Here is a 22,374-nt window from a genome sequence, read left to right on the forward strand (position 1 = left end):
AAACCTTATTCACATATATGATTTTTATCCTTTAGTAAAAATTTCTAGAAATAATTAGTGATCAAAGGGTGAGTATATTTTTGAAGGCTTTTGGCAACGTCGCTAAATTGCTTTGCAGAAGGTTGGTTGCGCTAGTTTGCACCACCATGAGCAGTATGTGAGATGCTTTTCTTATCCCGAACACTACTGGTAGCTGTCACTGGAAAAAAGTTTAATTAGATGAAAAATAGTATCTCTCTGGGTTGATTTGAGCCTGTCTTTGACGGTATTGCTACCAGTAAGAAAAATGTCTAAGAAGACATGTTTACTTGGAAGTTTCCTAAAACCACTTAAAGTTCTTCCTGACAAAGTCAAACTTATTATGGTATATTTATTTAGCAACACTGAAAAGAACACATGTATTAAAGCAAGTTTGGCTGCGTCTTTTAAAATGAAAAATTTAAATTTCTGCTTTATTAACGTCTTGGAAAGGAGTTGGTTTTGATCATTAGTATTTTTTAAAAAGTCTTTTGTTTTATTTTAGAATTAGTGATTTTCAATTACTTACTCAGTTAAGTTTTTGTTTTATGAAATTCATATCCTTGAAATGTGACTATTACACTATCCCATAATTGCTTATTAGGGATATAGAGAGTTTTTAGAAATAACATTATAAATTAATACTACAGAAAAGTAAATACAGTACTAATTTTTAAATTTGGGTTTTTAGAGAATATAAGAACCCAAGTACAGTGGCACAGTTTTGGACAAATGAAAAGAACATTGGTTTCACTTATCTTGAAGACTTTAAAACATAAGATAAAACCTAATATGTCATTTATAAATCACAATTTATATGGTACATTCTAGAGGGTACCTCTAAGTTTTTAATTACTTGGATCTAATCTACATTTAGATTTTTTAAAGTACATAAATATTTCTAGTAGTTCATTTTTATTTTATATTAATCTTAAGGGAAAATGTATGCTTTTATTATTTAAGGTAACTCTACTGGGAAGAGTCTAACTTATTATAGAATCTGTTATTGTATTATTCCTATCTAGTTATGATAAATAAGACAATAATATTTCATTTTATTGAGCTAACAGCAGATTCAACCATCCTTATCTGTCAAAAGGTATATAAAAAATCAGCTATTGTACAGTTCGGTTGTCAAGCTATATTTCAAGATAAATTACTATGTAGGTAGGTGGGTAGATGGGTTTATTTATATTTATATCTATATTTATATATATAGTATATATGATAACTCAAGTCACTAATCACTGCCCCAAATGGAGAACTGAAGGAATAGTCTTACAGATATAGGAGGGGATATGTATTTTTTTCATGAAGCATTTTGTAATTGTTGCATCCGTGGTGAAAGATAAAATGTAGTATTTTGCCCTGTAATTATTGTTTTAATTTTTTTCAACCCCTGTGAACAGTAACATATCTTATATCATTATATCATATCTTGTCTGTGCATTGGTCAGCCTCTTGATTTTTTTGTTTCTGATTACTCTAGGTTTTTGTGGATTTGTAAAGCAATTATATTAGTTTTTTTTAAAGATTTTTAATTTCGCAAGGCAAAATAATGATAGCTACCATACATTGTGCTAAGCAACGTTATGTTATTAACTCAATATTAAGTTATTCCATGGTACTGAGATTGATATCACATTTTACAGATGAGGAAACAGAGGCTTAGAAAGGTAACCCAAGGTTACCTAGTTAGTAAGTTAGGGACAGAACTCGCACAGAAATCCAGGTTCATTTTAAGTATAATCCTTCGTTGCTTCTTATTTTATTGTTAATAATCTATAGAACTTTTTCTGAAGCCAGTTGAAGATTTGGAAATTGAGTTCATTCCGTTAGTAGAATGCTTTCTTTGTACCGCAGTGAAATAAAGCCAGCCCTTTGGAATAACTGGTCAACTGTTATTCAGTAAGCTACTTGAGAAATTGTTTATACTTTTATGGTACACTGTGAATTCTTTCCATTGTTAAACAGTAGAAAAACAGATCGTAGATCTGTGTTAACATTTCCAAATATATGTTTGAAACAGATTTGGCAACTGATCGGAAGCTCTTCCGTTTGGTCTCCAATGATTCCTTCATCTCCATTCAGCCGTCCCTATCCTCATGTGGGCAGGACTTACCAAGAGACTTCAGTGACAAAGTGAGCCTGCCAAGTCACAGCCACCACCACCACATCGAGCAGTCTCTGTCCAGTGCCTGTGACACAGAAGTAGCATCTCTTGTCCCTTTACATTCACACTCTTACAGGAAAGATCACCGGCCGCGAGGTGTACCACGGACTTCTAGCTCTGCTGTGGCTTTTCCAGACACTTCACTGAATGACTTCCCTCTGTATCAGCAAAGACGTGGGTTAGATCCTGTTAGTGAGTTAGAATCTTCCAAGCCTCATTCTGGATCCAAAGAATCCTTGGTGGAAAATTCTTGTTTATCTGGGGAATTTCAGCTTGTTGGTGAGCTGAAAAACAGTAATTCTCAGCCACCTACCAAAAGTGGGAAGAGCAAACCCTTGAAAGCAGACAAAAGCATGGACAGCTTGCGGAGTCTGAGCACGCGCAGTAGTGGCTCAACAGAGAGCTACTGCAGTGGTACGGACCGGGACACTCACAGCACCGTCAGCAGCTACAAAAGCGAGCAGACCAGCTCCACTCACATAGAGAGCATCTTGTCAGAGCACGAGGAGTCTCCCCAAGTGGGAAAGAACACTGGTCAGAAGAAAGAGTGCTGCGCTGAGCCAGAGGACAAGAGTAGCTGTGCGAGTGACAAAAGGACTAGCAGTGAAAAAACTGCCTTGGAAGTGAGTACGAATAGTGGGGTTCAAGAAGCCAAGCATTCTAATAGCTCTGATGACATGCACAATCAGAAAGGTCTCAGCACCTCTGCATCTGAAGAAGCCAATAAAAACCCCCATGCAAATGAATTCACTTCACAGGGGGACACACCACTTGGGAAAACTGCTGAAAACAAAGAGGAGGAGAGTGATAAGCCAGCTGTTTCAGTGGATTCAAAAGTTGGTAAAGATGTTGGTGGGAAGCAAAAGGAAGGGGATGTACGACCTAAATCCTCTAGCTTAATCCACCGGACAGCCTCTGGCCATAAGTCAGGCAGGAGACGGACAGGAAAAAAACGGGCTAGCAGTTTTGATTCAAGTCGGCATAGGGACTATGTGTCCTTTCGAGGTATTTCTGCTACCAAGCCACATAGTGCTATATTCTGTCACGATGAGGACTCCAGTGACCAAAGTGACTTGAGCCGAGCGTCAAGCGTTCAGTCTGCTCACCAGTTCGGCAGTGACAGCTCTTCTAGCACCACTTCTCATTCATGTCAGTCTCCCGAGGGCAGATACAGCACCCTAAAGACCAAACACGCCCCTAAGGAGAGGGGCACCGACCCTGAGCACGCACACAAAGCCCATCTGGGCCCTGAAGGAACTGGCAAAAAGCGGACAGCGCGGCGGACTTCCAGCACAAATAGTGCCAAGACTCGGGCCCGAGTGTTGAGCCTGGACAGCGGCACAGTAGCGTGTTTGAATGACTCCACTAGGCTCATGGCACCCGAAAGCATAGAACCCTTAACCACTTCAAAATCAGACCTCGAGGCCAAAGAGGGAGAGGTGCTAGATGAGCTATCTTTATTGGGACGGGCTTCCCAGTTAGAGACAGTCACTCGATCTAGGAATAGCTTGCCAAGCCAGGTTGCGTTTCCTGAAGGCGAAGAGCAAGACGCAGTCAGTGGAGGTAAGTAAATTGCAGGAAGAGATTTACCCAGGAGTCACTGTAATTTTTGGTGCTATTGATTGGAGTGCCAATTTAGAGTGTATTTTGTGTTAATAGCCCCTCTTGCACTGTGTTGTTAAAATAAACTTTCTTTCCATGAAGAGGGAGATGATTATCTTAGAAAAGATTTTGGTGTGAACACCAAGAAAATGCTTTTTCGTTGTATTATTTGAGTATGTCAGTTTGTTCTTGAGGGCGTTCACCTTTTCTAAGCCGTTTGCCACCTGTTAATGTTTTACCAGGAGTAACAAAAAATTGGTCCCCTTCCTCCTTTGTACAGCCATAGCAACAACAAAATGTAGAATTTTATTAGGGCGCCAAACCATTTTTAGTTCTCTCTTATACGATGTGTGCTACTGAACTTTCAGAATTAGGTCGCTCAACCTGTTATATAAGATTTGTCCAAATATTACTTTAGCTCTGACTGTGTACTTTGAAAACTTGTGGCTCTTTTTTTGTCTGTCTCTTTGGTTTTATTTCTTGCTTACTCAAGTTTTAGGCATTAAAAACATTTTATTTTTTTTCTGTAACTTCACATTAAATTTATTAATCAGCGTTTATAGTTTATATTGACATTTATTGTCCATTAGTGGATATATGGTGCTCCCTATGATAACAGTGATGCTGTTTTGATTAAAGTAATAGCTTATTTATTTCAGGTTTATGAGGAATTGTGCAAAATTTGATAGGTGATTTTATATTGTCAGTGTGTATTGGCCATTTTGTTTATTTCAGAGTTGTTTCTTGATATTTCCTTCTGCCCAGAATAGTTTGCTTACTCTGTTTGGTTATTATGGAGTCTCATTCTTGACTAGAATCAGAAGAATGAAGTCCTGTGTTGCTAGTTAGCACGTGGCTTTTTTATCCTCCACCTCATATCCTTTAATAAAGCTTATACCTTTAGTTTTAAAGTTTATAGTCTGTTGGTGTAGTAATGTTCAGTCTTTTATGAAAAGTTAAGCTGAGTTTTTTGTTTGTACAAACATTCTGAAACAAGGAACAAGCTTTTTCTCTCCAAGAGTTCTAATTTCACCCACAGTGTTTTAAAAGTCCATAATGTGGTAAACATTCTCTTCTTTTGGTGTAGTTTCTAACAAAGATTAATTTCTAATGGGAATGTAAAAAAAAGATCTTTAGTACCTAAGGAGGAAACTAGTCTGTCAGACCTAAATATTGAGAACTAATTATATCTGAAGTTATAATCATTTGGTGACAATATAGTAATTAAATTCCCTCAAGTCTTTGATGTGGGTATCATTCTGTTTTTTATAAAAGGTCTGAAATGCTTTTAGTGATTTCTCACACAAATCATATCAGATATGTTCACAATATGCAAGAAACCATTGGGTTTTAAATTATAGCTTAATTTTTATTAAAGTTGTCATTAAAATAAATTTTAAGAGTGAATATGCAACGATAGAAAAATATTGCTGTTCTAAATATTATTGAAATGTAAATACTAAAATATGTGTAAGAGCTGTAGTAAATCTTATGTCTTTGTCTTTAAAATGCCATTTCCTTTTCATAGGGACGTGGGGTGTTCTGTTTTTTAGGAAAAGTTATATGAAGGTCTTATTTGCTTCTCAGTGCTGATCTTTGACTAAGATGAGCCCTCATTTTTCGAGATTCCAGCTTTTGTTTGTGTTCTTATTTTTTTTAAATAAAACAAATCATCGACTGTTAATAAGAAACAAATAATGAACTAAAAATTTCCACGCACTTTAGTGGAATAAATGTAATCATCTATGGGCTGTTAAAAAACATTTTTTGCCAAAGGAAGGCATTGTTGGGGCTATTTTTCTTTGAGCTTCAGTGTGTTTAGAATAAAAATAAGATCAAAACTAAACTGCTTAAACGTATTGGATTTATATTTAGTTGGTTTTCATGACATTTTATTAGGGTCTTGTTTGGGCTTTTTGGATGATTGGTGGTAGTGGGAGGGGATATATTTTGGTTTTCATTATTTAAAAATTATATAGACTCCCAAGTACTTTGTAAAATTTATTAGATTGTTACTTCTTTTTGATAATTAGGAGAAATTTTTCTTGGCTATCTATTCTGCTTTACATACACTGCTCCTGAAATGTGTCAGCACAACAGAGGATACTGCTTGACCATTCACATGGCTATACATAAACCATAAGTAGATTTTATCCTAATGAATTTGGATGTGTTAATGAGCTCTCTGATGATTTCTTTTTGTCTTATCTTTAAGCTGAATGGGTGTTGGTCCTGTGGAAGGATGGAACTATGGAACTAAGGAAGTGTACTTTAAAGTAGTAAAATAAAATATTCTAAAGTAGCAGGTACCTAATACAGTGACATGGAGTCGTACATCCTTGTTAGTATATGGGCTCATTGTAGTCGTGACTCTGGGAAAGCTGCTTACCTTCTTAAGCCTTGGCTTCCTCATCTTAAAATGGAGATGATAGTAGTTTCTATCCCATAGGGGTTTGTTTTTTGTTTTTAATAGATCTTTATTGGAGTATAATTGCTTCACGATACCGTGTTAGTTTCTGTTGCACAACAAAGCGAATCAGCCACATGCATACACATATCCCCATGTCCCCTCCCTCTTGAGCCTCCCTCCCACCCTCCCTATCCCACGCATCCAGGTGGTCGCAAAGCACCGAGCCAATCTCCCTGTGCTATGCGGCTGCTTCCCACTAGCTATCTGTCTTACATTAGGTAGTGTATGTATGTCGATGCTACTCTCACTTCGCCCCAGCTTCGCCCATCCTATAGGGTTTTTATGAGGACTAAAGGAGTTAATAGATGTAAAATGCTTACAGCAGTGCCTGGCACGTAGTAACAGCTTAATAGTGCTGATGTTTCTATTTCACAGGCCAGTCTGTTACGCTACTCATATGTATCCTGTCCTTGAAGTTCAAGAAAATGATTAGATGTAGAAATACATTAAAGATACTCTCATTGTGCCATTGTGAAACTCAATAATAGTAAAAATAAATAATCTGAATTCCTAATTTCTTGCATAATACCAAAAAGAAAAATATTTTTATTAACATCTAATCTAGTAATATGGATTTTAATCTTACCTTGGCAGCAATATGTCATATAACTTTTCTTTTGATACTGAGTCACATAGCAAATGATTGTTTTCATAGGACGTCTCACCATTGATCTAGTACTTTGGTTAAAATTGGATTTCATCAATAATGTTCTGTGATTGCTTAGGCAGGAAAATTTTATATTCAGGCTAAGACATTTTCTATTGATGATCTCTTGCTTTTGCATTTAATTTTTCTTTTATAATTATAAAGCATATCTTTAATAACTTATGACTAGTATTTTAGGAATAAAAAGTACAGACGAGTTATATATGATAGAAAATTATCCTGTTTTCTTTTGGGTAACTTAAACTTATATATTGCCTGATTCAACAGACTGTAAAGAGCAACCAGAATAGGAAGGTTTATATTCATTCTGTTATTCTTTGTATTTTTTTCTGAATTTCTGAACCTCTGTTTTTCTGTTTGAGAAAATTATTTTAAATGTAATACTTGGGTCACTATTTTATAAGCATGAAATAGGATCCTATTATAATATTTTTGTGTTGGGAACCAAAGATAGTCTTTTTTTAAGGGAATATCACTTTATTTAAAGAAAAGCCAAATCTTCTTGATAAATAGTTTATGAGGGTTTGTACCATACATGTAAATTTGATCCCAAATATCATTGAAAAAAAAAAGACAAAGACCACTGAACAGACAAGAATATGTGGATTAAAGCTGTTTTATTTTACTGAATAGAGGGACTCTAAATTCTAAGAAACTTAATTTTCTGATTTCCCAGTCAACATAGTAAGTGAGAAGAAGAAAATTAGTAGAAAGGGAGGGGTGCTTGTAGAGGCTAAAAATAATGACAGCAGAAGAAATGCACTGCTAATTCTACGGAAGCTGGAATAACCATACACACCAGTGCCAAAAACAGAATGGTAGGGAGTCATTAAATCCAGGGCAAACTATCTTAATTTGTTCAAGGACATCATAGTATCATAACTTAATGCTGTATTACAGTATAACGCACTAATAAATGTATGTGACTAAGGAAAGATTGTATTATATTTAGTCTATACTGAGAAGAAAGCTTAGACATATAAAACCACATAGAAGAATGCTCATTAGATGTAGTAAGCAGGTTTGTATGCTTCAGTTACTTGAAAAAATTATCTTCTCTTAAAGCAGTGTCAAGAAAAGAGGTATTTTATTGATGAGGCAAATAAGGGTTTGTATATCAAATTCCCAAAACCAGCCCATTCTTTCTAGCAGCAGTAAAGTTCTGTATAAGGATTCAAACAGTTACATTTTAATACCACCTCTAATTACTAACTGGATAGTCTGGCAAGCCATTAAACCTGTGTCTCAATTTCCTCAGTTGTGAAACAGTAATAATAACTGTTTAAGCATGTCTCACAGTTAATGATCAGACTCTAACAAGCTTCCATGTGTCAAGTGCTTTTTAGATTTATTATGAAAACTAAGACACTGATGCCATTTGTAAGGAAGTTTTCCTTTTCAAATATGTCACTTCAAATATATATTCTTCACTAATGATCCCTTATTTTGTGAATCTCCTGAAAATATATTCAAAATTGTTTCTGAGTGCAGTTTTCCAGGAGAGAGGGTCTATCAGACCATTCACAAAAGATTCAAAAAGATTAGGAACCACCTATGAAAGTAAGTAATCCTTAAACTATATATCTTTTAGGAACTGTTCCTAAATGACTCCAGAGTATCATTTAACTTTGTCTACCCAACTGTATTTGTGTGACTGCCTGGGATTATGGAGAGTATCAATAAAAATATGCAAATTCTCTAACTCAAGATACAGCTAATAATTTTGTTGTTGTTTGCTACTGTTTGTTGGTTTATGTCTCAAAAAATAGAGTAGACCTTTAAAATGTTTTCATAGATGGAAATTATTTTAATTCAGAATGAATGCTTAGAAACTGTGCAGCAGATTCTTGTTCTTTGGCCTCCCAGAAAATGATGCTTGTAAGCATTTGTTTCTATATTAAAACAAAATCTTTGCATGCTGATGTTAGCATCATTCTTGACTGACATGGAAAGTAAGAAAGGGAAAAGATGTTTAGATAAAATGGATTTCATGCCTAGACTAAAATATTTCCTTTAAAATTTTTTTTGCAAAATCATTTGAATGTTCATTTCTTCATATAGTAACTTAATTCTTAAGTAAAATAATTTTTACCTTGAAGAATATTTCAGTGTATTTTGGAATGTTTATATTTTACTTTTCTGAAATGTGTATATATTTGTTTTATACTTTCATGTTTTTTCCTTAAAGTGTTGGCTTAAACAGCTTGCTTCTGTGGTACCAAAACACACATTTTTATTTTCGTGATCTTCCCAAATTTACTCCTTTTTTCCTACAATAGACACTGCCCTCTGAAAACAACACCTTTCTTGAGCAGTGTCTTCTGTCTAAATTTTTATCAATTCATTTACAAGCCATTGAGCTATCACAAGAGGCCAGCCATAGCAACATGTAACAACTAGAAAGCAGCTTATTACATATGAATCCTTTCACTAAGCAGTCAGCTGTATGATTCGCATCATTTTTAGGTGGCATCTTTTTCTATATGTATTTTTGCTCATAACTTTCCAATTTTTGAGATACAATGTGAACAATCCTCACCTCCTGCCTCACCACATTGTGTTCTTTTGTGCCATCCCAGTCATCCTGAAAGTATATTAGTGCCTTTAATGCTTTCCCTGTTTTCTAACAGACTAAAACAAACTGGAAGTCTATTGTTTTAATACCCCCATATTAAAAAAAAATAGTGCATTAAAATAATTCACTATAGAATGTGTAGAATTTTCCTTAACTCGTTGAGATACATGGGAAGTAACGCCTTAGGCGGGAGGTGTGTATTTTGTTTTCTCTGTGGTCTTTAGGAATAGATCAGACCACAGCTGTCTAAAATATCTTTGGATATCTGTGCCTTGTGCATGAGAATGTTTAAACTTAATTGAATGATTGTATCACTACTCCAGAAATAGAGGTAAATTATCTGAAGTTATCTCTTAAACTTATGATCGTAATTCAGTCTCTTGAAGTCTTTTTAACACAAAGAAATAATTGGAAAGTCAAGACTCTTATAATTTTTTTAAAAATGTTAAAAAATTCACATTTGTCTAAATATATGTCCTTGAAAGTACTTTATATCTGTCTTGCCATTCATGGTTTTTGAATCACTTGAATGTTTGTGTTTTTTTTCTCCTTTACCTACCCATGCATAAAATTTAGTTGTACCTAGAGGGCTCAATTTTTACTGTTTGCATTTTATACTCATTATTATACTAGTTAATTTTATTCTTTGCCAGGGGATACTGAGTTTTAAGCAATTATCAACTTCAAAACCAGGTTTTAAAGTGTTTTCTCTCTCCTCTCTGGTTCCCTAGTTAAAAGATTTTGTTGTTGTTGTTTTCTTTCTCTTATAAAGTTAAAGGATTCAAAAAGAGTTTTTTGTAGTTGGATTGTGGAAGTGAATTTTCATCAAGTAAGGCTATAACTTAGGTGACTGAGCATGCTTACAGCAAATTATTTTTAAGCTTTAGACACTTTTTCCCCCTCGGCTCTAATAGAACTGGACCCCCACTGGAACTTGTTCCAAATGGAAATGTTCTATATAAGTAGCACCTTCCCAGGGGGGGCATGGTTTAATCTTATTTGTGTGACCATAAACAATAGCACAGTGTTTTCAGCTGAATGTGTGATCCTAGCTACTGTTAAACGGGTGGCTCTAGTAAACATTGAATATTCTTTTATCATTGGTTATTTATACCCTGAATATTACAGAGGATAACATGGGCAGTAATCAGAACTCCATTTTAATACGTTGTTTTGTGGACGTCTAAACTTTTGATATGTTTCTAAAACTATTTTCTTAAGAAAATAATGTTAATAGTTATTTTGCAGATAACAAAATGTAAGTGGTATGTTACTAGCAAAAAAAAAAAAGTGCCTTCTGGAGAAGCCAAAGAACATTTTGACTACAAATGGACACTGTAGTTTTGTTTTTTTGTCCCAATACTATGGAATAACTAGCTTTTATTTTAAATTAACCCCATTAAGTCCTCAGTAGAAGGAAGATAGTAAAGAAAGCTGTTTCCTATGTCCCTTCTTCCTCTTCTCAGTATTCAGTGATCATCTATTCCTTCTGAATAATTTTAGTACATTTTATGGATTAAATTATCCTCTATAAATTCTATCTGGGTAAATTTACTCTGTTATTTTGGTTGAAACAACATATCTAAAACTAGAAAGAATGTTTGAAAGTTTCTTAAGAGAAGTGAATTGACCTGTAAATTGAGCAATAGTTTATTACAACAAAAGAATAGAAATCTTCAATATAATTTCAAAAATAAGTCTTGAATTGAGGTTTAAAATAGTGACTTAAAATTTCATAACCCAAATTAACCTTACTGACATCTGAGAACCATTAATAGGTATACGAGTCACTCATCTAACTTCTCATTTCTTCTTTCAAGTGGCTTGTTTGCTTTGTTTTATCCTTCATCCAATGACTGCCATGCCAATATTATGTTTTCTTCTTAGTGACAGTGCTGGTTACTGTTTCCTTTGTTGAGGTCTTGGTTGTCAGGAATAGGCAAAGCACACAATATGCTCTGTAGGTTACAGTGACAAACAGGCATCCTTGACTCTAAATCAGCACCATACGATACAGCTTTCTGTGGTGATGGAAGTGTCTGTATCTGGCCACATGCAACTGTTGAGCGCTTGAAATATGGGTCATGAATCTGGTAAACTGAACTTTTAATTTTCATTAATTTAAGTTTAAATAGCCATATATGGCTAGTGGGTACCATGTTGGACAGCACAGTTCTAAATAATCATATTTAATCAGCATTATTTGTTCTCACAGGTCATATATAATTTTTGTGTACATGAGCTTTTACATCACAAATAACAGCCTTTTCACATTAAAGCAATTTTCATTATATCACAGTAAAACTGGTGAAAGAAAAGAAAAGAAGTGTTAGCTCCGGGAGTCAAGTTTGGTTTGGATTCAAAGCCCCAAAGCCTAATTCTGATTTAGTTGTCTAACTTTAGAATGTCACTGGAGTGCGTGAGCAGAAAAAGAAAGAAGGAATGTAAATTGTTGACCCGTTATTTGTGACTTACACTTCTTACCGGCAGAAGCTTGCCAAGTGGGTGAAATAATTCTGTGCTTGTCATCCCTTTAATAAAAGAAAACATTGCCTAAAGATAGAGAAGTCCATGACTTCTGGAGGTAATCCATATATTCCTAATTATAATGGATTAATTACACAAAGAACGTTCACTGGGGCAGCCTGGGCAAGGGATAAAGGTGTAAACATTTGAAAGAATACTTTATTAAAATCAACATTTAAATTGATGGAAATGGCTGTTGCTAAGCAGAATAATGATGAGAATTAGTAACGCCTTCAAAATGTCAAGAACACTTGTCAGAGAACTGAAGTCAAAATACAACATTGTTGATTTTGGAAAGAAATTTTCATTTGTTGTTAAAAAAAATGTCATCTGGACTAAGTTGTTTTGTCTTTATTCATATTTAGTATCAAAATACCCTTTCGCAAAATCAAAATGATTCTTAAAATATTTAGATCACTATAGGAAACAATTGTTTTAGATTCAAATGGATAAACATCATTTTGCGTTCTGTTTTAGAAACCCAAATCAGTCATGGTTTTATAAAATTTTATGTAATTCTATTAAGCCATAGTTTCGATTTTCTCATTGTTATATATTTGGTTTTCGTTTGTACTTTATTGCTTTTGGATTAAGCTATGGGTTTCTAATTTTTTTGGTGATATTTTGCTGACATTTGCTTCCCAGTGTTGAGGGGACCAGTGTGAGGGCACGGAGTTGAATAAAGTTTGATGGTAGCCAACTACTCTACAGTTAACATATACACATGCTACCTTGAATCGAGCATTTAAACAGCTAGTTGTGCAGCATAGCAGTCAGCAGCTGCGTTTAATGCTGCCAGAACTATGGCACAGGGTAGTGTGAGACAAACTTACTGCCTGACTCCTCGCCATCACAGGCACTGTCGCTGTTGCTTTTACTGTCTTCATGAAAGGAAGAAATTAATGCCCCTTTACCATTGGTTGGAACTGACACATACAGTACTTTTAAGGCGGACTTAAAGGGCTAGTGGAGGAATATGGGACTAAATAAGACTTTTAGAAAAAGATTTAAAACAACAGAGATCTTAAAATAGAAAATTGAGGTTGAAGAGAAGCCGGTGAGGCCAGATAACATCAGAAACATTATTTTTAAAGAAACAGTTATCTTTAATCAAAAGGATTGTGTGTAGTCCCTGACTTCCCACCCTCAAAGTAGAGGGAACTTGACTAACTGAGCCAAAAGGTTTTCATAGGTTCACTGTTAATCTGTCGTATCTGGGGAGGACAGGCTCAGCTGCTGTTTACGCCTCTGACCTAGGCTCCTGTTTGACCTAAGTCTGTCTTAATGCAGCAGCACAGGCCAGCGAGGAGGCAGTGTCATTTCGCCGTGAACGCAGCACATTTAGGCGCCAGGCAGTACGGCGCCGGCACAATGCAGGGAGTAACCCTACCCCTCCTACATTGCTCATCGGATCACCCCTAAGGTATGGTATTTTAAAATTCCACCAAGCTTAGCATGCATGTAACAGACCTCTAACTTGTTCTGTCAGCCTCAAGAAAGCATTTATTAAATAGCTTTGTTTTTCTTTTTTCTTCCAGTTTCTCTCCTATACCGTACGCTTCTTTAGGCTTTCTCTGCATGTGACTGAGCTTATTGAATTATGCATGTCTTATATTGCATTATTTAAACAAAATGATCAGATTGGTTTAGCCAACTTTAAATCACAAAAATTATTTTAGGGCAGTTATAAAAATGTAAATAGAGGCCTTAAGTCAGCTTTTCATTTTTTTTCCTACACCAAATTAGTAATATTAATGCAGTATCTTTCCCGAACACCTTGAACAGTGTTCAGTATGAACAAATATGGACTGAGTGGTGAGCTTGTTGACGTCAGCCTGATAAACCAGTTTGATTATTTTATTTCACTAAAATATAATATATTTTATTTTGCATTGCTTGAAAATTAAACACCAGGACCTAGTAAATGACACGGAACTGGAATATTTAATTTTTGGTAACTTATGGTCAATTGGAGAGAGATATATATATATACAGATGTATATATTTGTATGTACATTTATGGTGAATTTCTCAACCTCTATAGTATGCTGAACAAAAAAAAATTATTTTTCCAATATTCCTAATTAGGAAAGCATCTATTTATAATCTTGGGAGTAATTTTTAATTGAAATTCTTAAGCTTTTTTATTCTCAATTATGTCAAATCTAATGAGCCTATGGCTTGAATTAGAAATATAAAAAACCTATTCAAAAGACTTATGCTTTATTTAAAGAATACAAATATGGACGAAAATATATGTGCTTGCTTAAGCAGTGCGTGTGTTATTATACCGTATGCTTTTATTAATCTCTTGTGTCCAAAAGCATCATTTCCCAAATTATTTTACTACATTTTGAAATTCAAAAGGAAGAAAATTTGGTGAAATAACTGCTGTTGAATGCATGGTAGGTTTGAAGAGATAAATCCCTTCCCTTGTTAAAATCTTGTTCATGAAAGTAGCAAAATCCTTATATCTTTAAATCACTGCTTTATTTTATATTCCCCTTGGGATTTAAGACTTGATTGTTTTTCTGAGTTTTACATTACAATCAGGAACTTCATCTTTCATAGATCATGTTCCTAATTAATCCTGCAGTAATACATAATTTATAATGCAGTGTGGATTAGTTAAACCAATATTTAAAATATAAAAATGGGAAAGCAACCATTGAAAAGAAACATTTGGTCTAGAAATCTTTTTCTGAGTGCCTTTACTTTTTGTGAGCCCTCCTCTTCTATTTCCTTTGCTCCCTGAGGTAACTTTTTTTTGCTGATGGATTTGGGGTGTAGTCCCAACCTGCAGAAAGTGTTCACCATTTCATTTTACTTTTCCTATTTTGTGTTTTCTAACCTCTTCTTTTTTTCCCCTTGAATTATACTTGCCATAGACATATTCTTTGCTTACCTTCTCACTCCATGTTGATATTTCTTAATCTTTTTTAACCTTTTTAGTCTTTAAAAATCCTTTCATTCTTTGGATCTCACTCACTAAACAAATGTAGACAAATTTGGTTTTTTTCTCTGCCTGGTGGAATATTAAAGAACTGTTCTAACTCCAGCCAACCACATAGGATTTCTCCATGTTTTTCTGAGGTTTTAAATACATCACCATTCAAATGAGGATATGCTGTGAGCCCTTTATTTGTAAAGGGCTGACATTAGGATTTTTGGAAAGTAGTCTTCCAATAATCAGTCAGCATGTAGATTTTGTTAAGGTTCCATGATATTTCCAGTACAAAGATTGCATGTATCTTAAAGAGGCTGACTTCATTATGAATGAAATAAGATAAAATTTAGCTGTGAGGAATTAGGAGAAACACCAATTGAATAAAACCATCTTTTTAAATTGCAGAAATATTCAGGTAAAGTAATAGTGGTATTCTCAATGCGAGTTACATAATAATCTCATATTTAAATAAATATGGGATAGCATGGTTATGCAAAACTTGAAAAACTTGTCAAAAAGAAATGGAATAGGTATGATAACACTTTAATTATAATTACTCTATAAATATCAGTAAAATCTACTAACTTATTTTAAAGTTTAATGAATAGTGTAAGTAATCGACAGTCTAAAAAGCAACTTGGTAAAGTATATGTCTCCAAAGATTGGGGGTGAATCATCAATTTCCTCACAAAGAGAATTTGCATGTATTTTTTATGCTTGTTAGAATATCCTATTTCAGAATTACTTTTTAAAGTTTTTTTGTTCATTAACTTAACCTTGTAGGCCCTTATTAATTCTTCCCAGTTACTAGAGATAAAAACAAAAATGAATGTTTAAAAATTCTATAATAATATTAAGTGTTAGTTCTATATTTATCAGCCTAAATGTGGTATCTTTTAGAACTCTAGTTAATGGACTGGAATGAAAATAAATCATCAGTGCATTTGGGGGAAGGGAAAGAAGCTTTACTGTATTCTTAAATTCATTTATTTATTTATTTATTTTTTTTATTTTTTGTGGTACACGGGCCTCTCACTGTTGTGGCCTCTCTCGTTGCGGAGCACAGGCTCCGGACACGCAGGCCCAGCGGCATGGCTCACGGGCCCAGCTGCTCCGCGGCATGTGGGATCTTCCCGGACCGGGGCACAAACCCACGTCCCCTGCATTGGCAGGAGGACTCTCAACCATTGCGCCACCAGGGAAGCCCTGAAATTTATTTTGTTAAATATAAGATTGAAAGACTTGTAATCAAATAAGGTCATAGTAATAACTGAGTCCATAATTGGAAATTCATATCATTTTGTGGTAGACAGGAAGGAATCCACCAGATATTTGTTGCTTGTGTACTGTGTTCAAGATACTCTTCTGAGTGTTCTCTGGAATCTGGAGATTCATAGCAATAATGTGATCATACTCTTAGAGCTTATTGTTTAGTTGGGGAGATACAAAGATAACAGTGTAAGGCAGAATGTGTCAAATATTAAGTAAGTGGTACAGAGGAAGGAAAGACCAAGACCAACTATATTTTTTTATCATTTAAATTAGAAGAGTTAATTAATTAGTAAGACTGCGTGTCAGTGATGCTACTGATAATTAATGGTTTAGAAACCTAAATTTCTACCTTTTGCTGTGTTGTGAAATAGTTGCTACCTTTTCTGAAACTGATAGTTTTGATATATAATTGGTATTGTAAAAAAGATTAATTTTTGTCAATTATTAGTTAGCTTAAGGTGAAGTACCACCTCCAGGAATAGTTTTCCTAGCAATTTGTGCAAAAATAATACGCTATTTTCTTGTTGAACGATTCTTGAAAACAGGAATTCAAGGGACATAAATACTTTTTGTCTAGCTTTTGATGTTCAGAAACTGGACATTTACAACTGCATAGATTTTGGCTAATTTTCTTTGTTTCTTTATTCTGGAGCTGATTTTCATGCATTGCCTAATATTTTGAAAACCTTTTATATATTGATATGTTGAAGATTAGCGTATTCTCAATACGTTCACATTAGAATACATCTAACTGCCGTATAGCACCTTTGTTTATGACTTTTAAGTGAAGAAATTGATGGAAAAATTTGTTGAGTATATATATATACATATATTATAAAATTTCGTCTTCTGAATCTGAAGGATCGTAGTACTTGAGCTACTCAAAATTTTCTCCCTTGTGAAATTTGGTCATTTTGGTAAGGTTTATGCTTCCAAGGACAGACTTACTATTTATAGTTATGACTTAAAAAGTTAGTGCCGGTAAGCATTGTAAGTGTTTTGCAGACTTATTTGTTTTTAATATGTTGCATACATTCCTGTGCTCTATTTAGATTATGTACTTTTTTTTTTTTTTTTTTTTTTGCGGTACGCGGGCCTCTCACTGTTGTGGCCTCTCCCGTTGCGGAGCACAGGCGCCGGACGCGCAGTCTCAGCGGCCATGGCTTACGGGCCCAGCCGCTCCGCGGCACGTGGGATCTTCCCGGACCGGGGCACGAACCCGTGTCCCCTGCATCGGCAGGCGGACTCTCAACCACTGTGCCACCAGTGTAGCCCTAGATTATGTACTTTTTATTGGCTCTAAAAGAAGCCTGAAAAAAAATTAATGTTTCAGGTAGTGGTGATTAACAGAACTTTCTGTGGTGGTGGAAATATTTTATAATCTGCACTGTCCAGTATAGAACACGCTAACTACTAGCTTCTGCTCACTCTGGTAGCTGTGGTAGCCATGGTAGCCACTAGCTGTGTTACGTAGCTCTTGAGCACTTGAAATACGGTTAGCATGAATGAGGAGCTAACATTTTAGTTACTTTAGTCATGCGTGGCTACTGTCTTAGACAGTACAGTTCCAGAGTGTGTTCTGTTACCATAACCACAGCTTTCAGCAATATATGAAGTATTTTTTACTTAGTCTTATTTCATGGTTACAGTTGACCCTTAAACAACATGGGTTTGAACTGTGTGGGTCCAATTACATGTGGGTGTTTTTCAATAATAAATACTATAGGATGACATGATCCGTAATTGATTGAATCTTTGGACGCTGAACCGCGGATGAGGAGGGGCACTATAAGTTATACGCGGATTTTCAACTCTGGAGATTCGGCTCCCTAACCCCCGCGTTGTTCAAGGCTCAACTCTACTTCAAATTACAGCTCTCTTCCCAGTCTGCAGCAGGATTAGTCTTGTTTTATAGACATCAGAGAAACCGCTGCGTTTAATTCAAAGGATTAGAGAGAAGCTGATACTCATGAAAATGATAAAGTTACCGAATAAGGCCATTCTAAGTAGCATACTTCTTTTAATTCCTAAAAGGTCTAATAATAGTGCAGAGTTGCATTGAACATTATGTAGAGAATGACATATAATAATTATACTCAGAGTGTTTTCATGAGTTTCATCAGTTTAAATTTGAGTGTTATACTAAGAAAGTTAAAATTCATAGTGTTTTAAAATATATATAAACATAAAATGAATTAAGAATATAATATAGTTTCTTAATTTTATCTAATTTTTAGATAATTTTAATAACATTTATAATCACAAAATACTAAGTATTTTTAAATTTTTGTAAAATTCAGAAAAGACTATAATATACCTTGAGAAATTACTGGTTTCCAAATTATTTTTATGGTTTTGTAAAACGATGGGCTCTTGTAATGAAACTTTGGTATGAATTGGAAAAGATAAGAACAAAATTCACTAAGGGAACATGATCATTTTAACTAACACCTGTATATAAAGCCTGTGGCCTTATTTCAGAACTATGTAGGCTTTTGATAGAAAAAACACTTTATATATGAATTATATTTCTTCTAGCATCTCAGCAGTCATTTTTATTTCACTTGATTGAGTCACTGTTTTTTATTCTGGTTTTCTTCACTAGTTTGTGATTTTCTTTTGATTCAAAATTGTTATCTTGGTTGCATTTGATAAAAATTCTTTGGTTTTCAAGTGCATAGAAATTTTGTCTTATTGTGAATTTGAGATGCCAGAATATTTGAAAGAACAATTCTAGAATAATTATATCAAGGTTATTTATAAAAATGCATATTGAACTAAAAAATAGGTTTTTTCTATGAGGGACCAGCTACAACCTACATATATTTAGTGTACTTGTGACTCTTCTTTGCTACTTTTTTCCTTATACTAGAACTTTGTTGTCTTGAGGTGGAAAGGTGTCACAGATTGGTTGCTTTACGTATACGTTGAATTTTTTCTGTGTTCATCACCATGAATCAGATTTCTAAAGACCAGAAATTTTAAGCTGGCAGTATGATCTGCATATTTTACAAAGTTTGTTGGCTCTTTCTTAGGTTACATTGAAATCTTTTTTTTTTTTTTTGATTAGTTTTCTATATTGACTTCTAGCTATTGTTTTCTCTTTTCTTCCCTGTAATGTCTCCCCAATCCATGTTTTTTCCTAGCCTTCAAGATGGTCAGCAAGACCAGCAGTCCACAGCCCAGGTCAAAGTCCAGTCCCGCCCCCCTTCCCAGGCTGCAGTGCTCAGTGCTAGTGCCTCCTTGCTGGTGAGAAATGGGAGTGTCCACTTAGAAGCATCACATGACAATGCATCTGCTGTAGGCGGCAGCAGTTTGCACGATGAACTTGGTACGCAGGCCTTATATAATCTTGGTGACGTAAAACTTTGATGTGGCAGATAATGGGTAACAATGATTACACTTCTCTCCTGAGATAGCTTCATTTTGGAACTATGCATAAGAGCACTTTTTTTTAGGATTTGCCCTGTGTATAAGGAAAATTTGATATTTGCTTTTCCCTTTTCTGTTTCTTTCAACTCTTACTCTACATTTTCTTTTGAGCATGTCCGTTATTAGTGGTAAAGTATTAATAAATGTTCATGCTTTACTGTCCTGTTATAACGATTTGGGCAATTTTATTATTTCTTGGCATTTGTACCATGTGGTGAAATGTTGAGTTTTAAAAAATTATTTTGATTGAACCTTAATTTCTCTGAATTCTCTGCTGCAGGAAAGGCAAAAGTACTTTCTAATGGCCTATTACTGTATAATCTTTCTTTTAAGTATTCTATATTTTACTTCAATGTCTATCATCTGAAATAGGACTTACTATAATTCTAAATGCAGTATTCTGAGGACATGATGGCTCTATACCACTATCAAATGACTTTATAAAGTTTTTTCCTTTTCCTGTTAATACATCTAAAAATAGAAATATCAGTTATTAAATAGTTAATTCTCAGAGAGGTGGTATAGTTTAAAGCCTCAGTAATGCCTTAAAAAGACAGTATTTTATACTGGTTTGTTTTCTATTTCTCTGTCCAGTTCAGCTTCCTCGTGCTCAAAATGCAGATTAATAGCAATTTAAGTAAATATAATGAAGAAGAAAATCCTGTTATTCAGAAATACATATTTCAAAGTATTATATTTGCTTATTACTGTGATTTTGTTTCTCCATATTATAACTGTCTTTCATTTATAAAGAAGATAATTTAGTTGATGCTTTTACTAGAAGGATGGATGGTCCAGGGTGCCCAAAATAGGTATAATAAAATTTCATATGCTATTTATTGACTCTTTACCCATTTTGTAAAAACTCTTAGTTACAGAGAGAATTAGTAAGTATTAGAGATGCATATTGATGAAAATTGTCGTCTTTAGCAAATCTTATAGAAAGCTGAAAATGGTCATCTGAGGTATTTATACATTAGAATGTACGGTGATTTCTAAATAAAATGAGAAGGCAATAAAACATTTTAATTTTAGAGTGCTTTTGCTTTTGAGTTTGTAATTTGAAGAGGGCAGGGAGTCTATAAAGAGGGTGTTTGAGAAGAGTAAGGTAAACTTTTTAGTTACTTGCTTTGACTGAAAGTAGGGATGCTTCCTTAGTTGCAAATATATTGAGTAAATAGTATCTTTTTATTGACATTTCTCTTGGGTTAACCCAAAGTTCCTATGAACAGAGGACTTGTCAATTTGTATGTGTAAAATTACGGTCACTATCACCATTGTCCATTGATCATTTGGTAGTAGATTAGCTAAGCTTAGTTTTAATCCATTTTGGATTTTTAAACTCTTGTCAAATGAAGAATAAATTGAACCAGTAGGTGATTTTCCTTTGTAAAAATTCTTAATTTGCTCAAAAAACTTGCTAAGCAAGATTTAGTTATAAAGTTCCATGCTTAAACCACATGCAGATTATTGAGAATATGTACATATCAGTTTAGCATCTACTGGTGAATATTCAGGATATTCTCTTAAAATTTGGATTTTATCTTTTGTGTTAACTGGTTTCTGATAGTTCTTGGCCTGTGGTAATTGAATGTTGCCAAATTGAATGCTTAGTAATAATTAGCACAAAACACACAATCAATGGACAGTGTATACCTGTTCGTTTCATAGCACATAAGGTTGGCCAAAACAGATTCTAAAAATGAACTGCAGCTGAACTTGAAGGAATTGGTAGACACTGATTTTTTAATGTATTCCACTAGAATATTTTTGTTGCATAGTTTAATTTTCTACATGATTTTAATTAACAGTAGTAAAATAATTTTGTGTGAATGAATTTGGATACTGTATACTCAAATATGTTGAAGTTAGCCATGATATTCCCTGAAAGTATGGAGTATTTACAAAGGATTGCTTCCTTCCAAATTTAGCTTCTTCAACTGAAAATTTTAAATGTATAATTTTTACATGTGAAAATTTATAAATACACATAATACATTTATATAACACACTCATACACATACACACTCAAACTTACATATATCCACTTATACATATATATGTTTGGATGCATATAAATGTTTTTATGTGTATACATGTATATGTTGTAATTGTGCGTTTACTTTTTAAAGTGAGGAATATTAGCCTTTTTTGATTAAAGGAAACTTGCAGTCAGGCATTATTTAATTCCAAGCCTAGGTAGTTTTCCTTAACTGTGTTTTTGACATTTTTACTCTGTGGTGTCATAATACATAACCACATCCATTTCCTATACTAAACCCTGAGAATCCTTATTTTTCTGTTGCATTTTATCTAGCATTTCAAGATTATCAGGTAGCATTGGACGTGGTGGAAAAGTTCATTGACGATGGCATTATAAGGTTTTATTAGTAGCTTAATCAGCAGAGAAAAATACATTTTCATCATCCATTTTCCACAGGCATAATCATTGTTCATCATAATTTTAAAAACTGAATTATAAGTGTATAATTTAGAACCTGGTTGGAAAAATTTGGATGGCTTCCTTTCTCATTTCTAGACTTCATTTCCATGGAAACTTTGTTTAAATAATTATGTAAGTGATGGGTAAGTTTTGAAGTTAAAATCTTTGAAAAGGAAATTACTATCAAAGAATTTCTCAAATCCTTCAATGTAACATGTTATTCTTTTTGTAAAAACCACATTCTAAAGG

General features: G+C 34.2%; 1 protein-coding gene across 4 annotated transcripts in view; it reads left to right on the forward strand.

The window, feature by feature from the left end:
• PCNX1 (pecanex 1) overlaps positions 1-22,374 on the forward strand; it is a 168,274-nt gene that overhangs the window by 55,541 nt on the left and 90,359 nt on the right. For 2 of the 4 annotated variants that reach the window (XM_029236695.1, XM_029236696.1), the window contains exons 6-8: positions 2,048-3,754; positions 13,322-13,454; positions 19,397-19,581. In XM_029236695.1, the coding sequence (XP_029092528.1) occupies positions 2,048-3,754; positions 13,322-13,454; positions 19,397-19,581 (2,025 nt within the window). The remainder of the gene's footprint in view (positions 1-2,047; positions 3,755-13,321; positions 13,455-19,396; positions 19,582-22,374) is intronic. The other 2 variants (XM_029236697.1, XM_029236698.1) reach the window with 1 other exon arrangement.

This window comes from Monodon monoceros, unplaced genomic scaffold (assembly GCF_005190385.1).
Source record: "Monodon monoceros isolate NGI ecotype Baffin Bay Population unplaced genomic scaffold, NGI_Narwhal_1 Super_Scaffold_21, whole genome shotgun sequence".
In the NCBI taxonomy this organism is placed as follows: domain Eukaryota; kingdom Metazoa; phylum Chordata; class Mammalia; order Artiodactyla; family Monodontidae; genus Monodon; species Monodon monoceros.